This window comes from Notolepis coatsorum (genome assembly GCF_963971535.1).
Source record: "Notolepis coatsorum genome assembly, chromosome: 1".
Lineage (NCBI taxonomy): Eukaryota > Metazoa > Chordata > Actinopteri > Aulopiformes > Paralepididae > Notolepis > Notolepis coatsorum.
This window is the reverse complement of record NC_140165.1, coordinates 151,471,028-151,480,590: the sequence shown is the minus strand read 5'-3', so window position 1 is coordinate 151,480,590 and position 9,563 is coordinate 151,471,028. Positions and strand designations below refer to the sequence as shown.

General features: G+C 39.9%; 1 protein-coding gene across 1 annotated transcript; it reads left to right on the top strand.

The window, feature by feature from the left end:
- Window positions 1-2,651: 2,651 nt before the first annotated feature.
- On the top strand, window positions 2,652-5,870 carry unm_hu7912 (un-named hu7912; the record flags this gene model as incomplete). The annotated part of the gene is made up of 1 exon (XM_084327298.1): window positions 2,652-5,870. The coding sequence occupies one exon, from the start codon at window positions 2,652-2,654 to the stop codon at window positions 5,868-5,870; it is 3,219 nt and encodes a 1,072-aa protein (XP_084183424.1).
- Window positions 5,871-9,563: the final 3,693 nt, after the last annotated feature.

The following is a 9,563-nucleotide window of genomic DNA, read 5'->3' as shown; positions in this document are numbered from 1 at the left end:
CCCAAGAGCCAAGTCAATACCTGGAATATTTGAACCCACTATTTAGAGGAAACATTCAATATAGAGACATTGGGAATGTCTCTCTATGTTAAGGATTATAATTAGATTATAATGACAATGTATATCCATTATTTGTTTACTAAGAAAATTACACAAAATACTTTAAACATTTCAAAGTGTAATATGATCATAATCTATAGAGTTGGCATGAATAGATAGGCTAGTTGATATGTTGAATTTATGGACACACACACATACACACACAGACACCTATACCGTTCATACATTTTTAACAAAATGTCAGTGATGTCCTCATTACAATGACATAAATTGAACCAGTGGACAGCTTTCTGTGTGTGCTGTTTCATGTATGTGAAGAGATTGGATATTTAGCTGTAGAGATACACCATGGAGGTGGTTGGTCAGGTTCTCTCAGTATGAACAGATGGTAACTCAGGGTCAGCTCATGGGCGAGTGCCAACAACAATGCCTCTGTGTGTGTTTTTGTGTGTATGTCTTTGTCATGGACACATTAAAACCATCAAACCTGTAATGGAACCTTTCTTTTATCATTTTTGCTAAATAATTCATGTACAGTACAGTAGGCCTAAACACTGAATTAACATTCTTTGAGCTCTGGTTGACTGGTTGATTACTTCTTTGTTTGATTTAGATTTTAATTGTCCAAACAATAGGCCACAATATTTTGTGTGAATTGCAATGCCTTATTTTTCGGTACAAACTAATTGATTTATTATGTTTAGATACCTTCTGTCCTCTATCCCATTTTTTGTTTGGTTCTTTAAAGGCCCAATTAGTGATCCAAATGTAAACAAATGGGTACCCCCCACTACCAAAACATTTAACAAATAAAGCAGTAGAGCCATATTTTTATTCTGTAATTGATAGTCTGACCTCTTGATACAAGGAATAACAATAGCCAACAGGTACATATGAGTTTTAATTGTATTTGCAGTTCCAAAAAGCTTGTGAATATTTATTTAAGAAACAATGATATAGTCATCTATTAAAAACCTTATCTTACAATAATTTCTTTACATTGTACATGTAGCATTGGGAAAATTACTTTCAATATGTAATTGTTTATAGGGTATTGGATTACTTGCTTTATCAGTAATATAATCCATTGGATTCCTCTAGCTCAGTAATCTGATTACTTTCTTAATCTCCCTTGGCTCCAGAATCTGCAGAATAGGATGTTAAATCGACATTTTCTTCAATTGACAAGCTAATTTGCATCATAATCTAGAACCGTGATTAACCATTATTTTGATGAGAACAATATATACAGTATGTTGTATATGATTTGTGTTTATAATCTTACAACCATAATACTATTTTCTTCACACAAAAAACATGTTTTTAAGTAATCCAATATGTAATCACATATGTGTGTGATTGTTTGTTTTAAGTTGGTTATAAGTTTATGCTCTCCTACTCAGTTTCATGCTGCAACCCAGCCCTACATACAAATTACCAGAGGTGTGGACTCCGGTTACACGACTTCACTTACTTGAGTCACAAATTTGATGACTTCAGACTCGACTCGACAAAATCAGACTTGCAACTCGACTTTGACTTTAACACTAATGCCGAGTCATGACTTCACTGGAATTTGAGTTTATGACCTGAAAGACGTGATACTCTCCCCAAGCCCAAGATGTAAAAAATACGATTTCCCTGATTACAGTTCCACTTTGGACCAATCCACCAGCCTCCAATCAAGTTGCGTGGGCAGAGAAGGAAGCTGTGTGTCAGTGCAGAATCATCTAAATGTAATATACTACTAACTATTACTCTGTTGGCAAGTTACAAATGGCATTACATTTGTAAAGAACGCATTAGGACTTGTTTAGGACTCGAAACCAAAGTTTCAGAATTGTGACTTGCTTGAGACTTGCCAGTCTTGACTCAGGATTTTAGTGTAAAGACTTGAGACTTACAATTAAATGTTTTATTAGTGAATTTATCACCTCACATCTGATATAGTTGTATAGATATACAGTACATAAACAATATCAATATTAAACTAATCTTAAAATGTGTAACGTTACAGCACTAGTAGTAATGCATAAACAGTTTAAACAAATATTAACTTTGCATTGGTATGAATAATTTACTGTAGGTTAGGGCTGGGCGATATGGCCAAGATATCATAACAATACTTTCTTAATTTTTATGGTATAGCGGTATTTGACAGTATTTCTAGATGGTATTTCCAGTACAAATTACAGTGTGATCTGATATCTTTATCTTGTAATGGTCATGGTGCTATTTCATAAAAAAATAAATTACTTTCTTTTACTATTTTAATACTGCTGCACACATTCTTTTTCTTTTATTAACTTAAACATAATACAGCATGTATATTTACAATATGTATATATATCATGGACGACGATATAGTACAAATCCATACCTTTGCATGGGTTCATGATGGTATACCTTCATATTCGGTATACCTCCCAGGCCTACTGTAGGTCTTTGATACATTGCTCCAAACCACCTAATCTGAATGTATATAACCTGCTGAAGTGATTACTACTACTACTAAATCTATATCTTTCTTTCCCCAGGTTGTGTTGATCTTGAATCACACTGCATGGCGACACTAGGGGAGTTTCATTAAGATGACACGAACACATCCCCCTGATATACTGGTATCCACTCTATATCGGGACATCAATCTTAACCCCATCACTGGGCACTCCGTTTCCCCCTACTCCTCCCAACAATGTGACTCGCAAATGATCGACAAACCAGAAATCATCAACAAAAGACACTGCCGTAGCTTTGACTTCATTGAGTCACTGGATGACCCGCAGTCCTTTTCGTCCTCAATGGAATACCCTTACAAGAGGACAGAACATCAGACATTCAACAGAGATGTTGTGTGGAACGGGCTGGATCAGCCGGGATACCTTCGTTTCTCCTCGCCTGATCTGTTTAACGGTAGACACCTCCAGCAGCACACCAGCCAAGATAAAACCAGCCAGCCGGCACCGCGCTGTGACTCGAAAAAGAGAACAAGATCCAAAAGTGCTCCCAGAACCAAGACCACCCTCACCCCTGTGCCCATCCAGGTTTCCCCTCCCCCGGGCGCCAGGAAGGGGAGGGTTGGATCTCAGGCAGTGTCAGACCCTCTGAGGGCCACCGAAACACACCGGGAGTCCCACTCCTCCGGCAGAGCTTTCTTGAACGAGGTCCATCCGATTAAACTGCAGCCTCATTCTCCTCTCTATGTCTCAGACTGTTTTGAGGAGAGTAAACAAGATAAACAGGCCGCGACTCCTCATGTCAGGTGTCGGGTGGATATCAAACCAGATGCTGCTGTTCTACAGCATACCTCCAGACAGGCCCCTAGCGTGAGGACTGAGCACCCATGGCAGAGATACTCCCACTCTGGCAGCAGTCGAGGGCTGTATGTGCCACGGCAGATTGTCTCCTCACCAACACCCACCCAGAGTGAATGCTACAGTGGTGATTTTAGGCAAGGATACCACTACACGACCAGCATGTCACCCATCTCCTATCAGCACCCGGACATGCACAGAATGCCATCCCCCACCATGCCATATCTGACTAGGGAGCAAAGGACTTACTCAAACCCTAACATACCAACAAAGTTCTTCTACACGGAGGACCCTGTAAGATATCCTGTCCATCCATACTCTAGAACATACTTTCAGGACGATCAGTCCAGTCTAACCAGCCAAGGCAGCACCCTGGCCAGTCACTATGATCCAAGGACTCGCTGGGTGCACACCCTTCCAGTCAGGTCATACTACCCAGACCATATGTCTAACAGAGAGCCAATGCAGACCGTCTATGGCAGACCGTATTCCACAAGCGAAGCAGGCTCATATTTTTCTCAAACACCACTGTCTAGACCCTACTATGGAGAAGACCCTCGTTCCTATCAACCATATAATTCGAATGGCTCCAGGGTGCTTTACCCAAAGCCCCCCAGCCCCCCTGCAGAGCAATATATTCCACCGCGGTCATATCACACCGAGGGTCGTCAGCGCCCACGGATGTCACAGGCTTTTCCAGATGATTTGTATCGCTCAAGTATATCTGGCTACTCTAACCATATCTCTCAGCAAACACCACAGAGAGTAAGACAAGACCCTATTTTTCCTCCCTGGTTTGCTAACAGCGGTGTGGAGCCAAGTAGACTGGGAGCAGAAGTCAGAAACCACTCCAAGTCTTGGGACAATATTCTATATCCACGCCATGATAGAGAGCAGTCAGTGCCTCGTGGACGCAGCTATGATAACTTGTTTTACCAGGGAAGGAATGCAACACCTTCTGATCCTTCACCTCAGCCAGTTATACTCAATCTCTCCAGCTCACCAAGGCGGTACGCAGCCCTATCCCTCTCTGAGACATCCTTAGAGAGGGGACCAAGCAACCCTTGGAGGAACACCAAGAGTGGACTATGGTTCGTGACCCCTGAGATCACCATAACAGACAATGACATACGTGCAGGCAACAATAAACACCGCGATGTGCACTCAGTCACCTGGGATGATGTGGACCGTGAAAAGGCCCCAACTCCCAGAGTAATGCATCAAGAGCAGTCATCTGACACAGTGGAAAAGACCAAAGACTGGAAACACAACAGCTTTTCCCTGCAACAGAGTCTAGAACAACTGGATGAGCTCTTGGCTGACCTGGTTATTGATTACAAACCTCAAACTAGCAGGATGTCAAGTGAAGGTCTGTTGGACCAACTGAAACAATTGATCAGTGATGATGAAAAAGAAAGAACACCTTCTGGGTTGGAGAATCTTGGACCACTGAACACACTGCTCCCATCCGCTGAATCCAGCCCTGACACAGTCAAAGACCCCGACAGTGGCTGTGATGGTTTGCAGAGGAGTGCCGAAGAATGCTCTCCAGACCACAGCACAGATGATGATGACACTATGGTGTGTGCTAACAGGAACTGCAAGCGGACAGAGACTCTTTTCAATGCCTGCCTGTACTTCAAATCCTGTCATAGCTGCTACACCTTTTACTGCTCCCGGAACTGTCGCCGGGACGACTGGGACACCCACAAGGAGAACTGTCTCTATGGCCGTATCAGCAGTGTATGCAGACACACGCTGAAGTTCTGCAGGGAGCACTCAGAGATCCATAAAGCCTTCTCGCGCATCGCTAAAGCTGGCTATCTGTCCAGAGGGAGAGGTGTTCTCTTTTTGGGCTTTGCCAATCCAGGGACGGCCAACAACTTCCTACAGGTCGGACTTGAGAGCCTCCTCATGTCGCCCACGTATTTGTCCCTCAGAGAGCTGGATAGCTTCAAAGACAACCTTGGCGAATACTGCAAAGAACTACAGCAGGCAGGCGATGAATATGACCCCAATGAATGTTTCCTTTTGAATGTATCCATAGCTGTTGGCGAACTAGTGCCTAACAGACCTTCACCGAGAGTTCCAGCACCAACAGTTAGAAAATATGCAAAGGTGTCCTTGGCCTCTTCTAGCCCGGACAAAAAGGTATTCAGGAAGGATAGCGACATGGAAACACTCATCCTCACTCCACCCCCGGGCACACCTGACATTGGCAAGGAGGGTGAGGAGGGCAGAAAAGCCAGAGAGGTGTGCTTTGTCAACATCCAGCGTGAGCTCAGGACCAGGGGAGTCTTCCTTCGTCATGAGTATCCCAAAATCTATGCTCAGCTTTGTGAGTTTGTGGAGAGCAACAAGAGGTTCACTCCTACTACCATTTACCCAATAGATAAGAGGACAGGGAAACAGTTTATGTGTATGATCATGGCTGCTTCGGAGCCAAGAACACTGGACTGGGTGGGAACCCCTCATCTCCTAGATGATATTATATAGCCTACCAGTAGTGCAAAAATGCCAATGATGTCAGCTACACTATGTGTACATACTGTAAATACATTACAGTGATTCGACAAATTCATCTGTGGAAATAGTTTGAAGTTTTGGCTCAAATTGATTATCTCCAGACCAATCTCTCTCTCTCTCTCTCTCTCTCTCTCTCTCTCTCTCTCTCTCTCTCTCTCTCTCTCTCTCTCTCTCTCTCTCTCTCTCTGTCACACATACATACACGCACAGTTCGCAAAAACACCAATGATGTCAGCCACACTGTATGTGTACATACTGTACATACATTACAGTGATTTGACTCATTCGTTCAAATTCAGCAGTGGAAATAGTTTGAAGTTTTGGCTCAAATTGACGATCTCAGATAACTCACTCTCTCTCTCTATCTAGCTATATGTCTCTCACTCTTGCTTGCTATCTGTCACACACACACACACACACACACACACACACACACACACACACACACACACACACACACACACACACACACACACACACACACACACACACACACACACACACACACACACACACACACACATACTGTACACCCACATGTGCATGCATGCACAAACACACACTCACACACACACAGTTAGACATTTCCCTATGCTGTTTTTGCCTTGTTTTGATCCTGTTGTTGCACTAAGAGTTATTAACCTGCATGTAGACTATAGACACAAGCCCAGTTATCCAGGTGTTCCAGGTATGAAGATGTATGATCTGTGCCATTTTTGCAGACCATTGTATGAAGCACACACCATTTATAAAGTACATGTAACATCATATCTACAAATGAGTGACACATCGCCAAGTCTAACCTCTATCGTTTTCTCCACCAAATATTATGACCTTATATTGTACCTTGTCACAGTGGCTGTGTTATCACTACTGTTTAGTAGTACTTTAGTATTATTTCAAAAGTAGGCTATACATTTTAGTGTGACAGTTATCATTTGAAAATGTCATGTGGGTGATTCTTTATCTTATTGCTATATTACTTATTATTTGATAGACGAGGAATACGACCACGCCACCTATTTCTTTACCCACTCATTGAGGATTTTAGTTGCAAACTGTTCCATCACTTCATCAGATTTGATCAATCTGGTGTCATTTGCTTTGTTTCAAAGTGGCCTTCAGTAGAAAAAGAAATGGATTTGACACAAAGCAATGTATAGATGTAGTTATTTCTTAAGGCTTGATTGACTTATTTTACCTGCCATTGAAAATTAATTATTTTGCTTAAAGCATGGTTATTTATATTCAGATATTTTACTATGGATATTGCTTATAATGAAACTAATTATGCTAATAATAGGATACCATTTGAGGCTTGGAAATGTAATATGTATATTATAGTATATATATTGAATATTAGAGCTATTATTTCATTTGAACGATGACTTCGAGACACATCATTTATTGTTGAGTATGTTCAAAAACAATATGCAATAAAAATGATAAAATAGAGCAACCTTGACTACTGTAAACTGCATTTTATTAATGTAATGTAAAGTAATTCCTTGAAGCCATGAGCTGCAAAGACGTTGTTTGCACTAAAACTTAAATCATATAATACGAATGTTCCTAATGTATCTGTAGTACAGCACTTAAAGGAGATTGAATTAAGGCTTACTTTCATTGTCAATCCTGACTAATCTAAGGTTGCTCTTTTGTTTCATTATTTATCTTTGTGCGAGACCTTCCCCTCACGGACTTTCTATTTTGTGATGTTTATAACCCATATATAATAAATGGAATTAAAAGACTGAACAATCTGTTTGCATTTCTCTTTTAAGTCCAGAGTTCTTCTCAGCAGGTTCATTAATATGGTCAATTATCCAATGCTACTGAACAATATTGGTCTATTCACACAGTGTTTTTGGAGAGAAGAGAAATATTTGTTAGTGTCATTCGTCCCTTCCTCTGTCCATGTTAGGTGTGGTTCTAAAACATAGGGGAGTGCCAATTAATTTAATTAAAATGACCAAGGAGAGTTCCATCAATATTTAGCACAGTCCTGTATATGTCGAACTCAGCTGTAGCCTACAGACCTGATTTGCTGTACAGTTACTGTAGCCTCAGTTGGCTAGCAAGCACATTTTGGATTTAGCTATTAAGAAAACACTTGTTAGTTGTTCTTGGCCATAGGATACCAGTGTTCACAATGTTCACAGTACAAACTAAACTGCCTTCTCAAGCATATAGAGAAAACATTTATGTTGACATTTAGTGGCAGCATTCTAGCCTACACTGTAAGCATTCTTCAAGCATAAGAAAACTCAAGCTTCAACCTAAGCCAAGCTAGACACATTTTTATACATTCTATAGGTCTGTATAATGGGTTTCTTGCTCCAGGATATACAATAATATACCGCTAGCCTACACCTTCCAAAGTAAATCTGATGTGGATTTTCTTTTTTAAGGTGTGTGGTTTGAGTACCACCTATTGGGGAAATAATGACTTTCCTTCCATGAATTTTGTGCACGGTCTGTAAACTAGGCCAGTGGTCCTCCACCTTTTTAGTTTGTGGCCCCTAAAAAACAAGGCCTACAACTCTTGCATATGGTCAAGCATACACAAAAGGGTGAACTAAAGAATGCTTTTTATTTTACCTTTTCAGGTGATTCAAGTTGATTAATAATTTATTTAATATTATTCACGGAGGCAGACAACAGAGTCTTTAATTAAGGATAGAGTTTACTGACAAAATGACATGTTGCAACATGGAGATGTTACAGCAATGGCCCTAGCCTAGATCAATGAGAACACTACTGTTCACTCATCTCACATTATCTTAGCTATTGTGTTGAAGTATGGGGGAATAATATAAAACCATTATATATACTACAGAAGAGGGCTGTAAGAATCACACATAAAACATCCTTTAAGCTCGCTATGGAGAGAATTCCACAATTGTACACCAATAACTGAAGTACACATCTGTTTAAGTGTGGTATGTGCAAACTGATGTTTAAAATTTAATTTCCTCCTACTAAACTCACTTTCTAAATGAAAAAGATTTTGTAACTTTTCTGGCAGTATCTTATTTCTTGCCCTAAACATAATTAACACTGTTTGAAAGGTAAACATGTCTTCAAATTTAATTATTCTAGATTTAATAAATAATGTTTGTGTTCTCGATAATATTTGTCAATTCAAAAATAATTATAGAAAATATATATTTAGTCAGTATGGAATTCAAATATAAATCTGAATAGTGAGATATTTTCTTTTCTTCTTCATTATTATTATTATTATTATTATTATTATTATTATTATTTTTTTTTTTCTTGTTTAATTTGTGGATTGTTTGTTTCTTTGTATTGGTAGGAATTATTATTTTGTGTAAATTAGGTTAATTAGAGAAACCATATTTTAAAATATCTGTCTGTCAAAGGCACCATTAAGCCCCACATACACTAATAGTAAGCCATCATTCATCGCTGCAGCCCTATATATATCTGAATGGCCACTGTGAAATACAACTGGGCGTGCTATAAAGATATCTAAATTCACCATGAAATTGCTCCTTGTTCATAGGATTTGTTGTTGATAAATGACTGAAAATAATAGGCTTACCTTTTATTGACACAAGGGACGGCAACTGTCCTGCCAAGCTCAGCTGGCTGTTGTGAGCCGCCAAGAACAAAAATCAATTCCTCATCATTGATTCC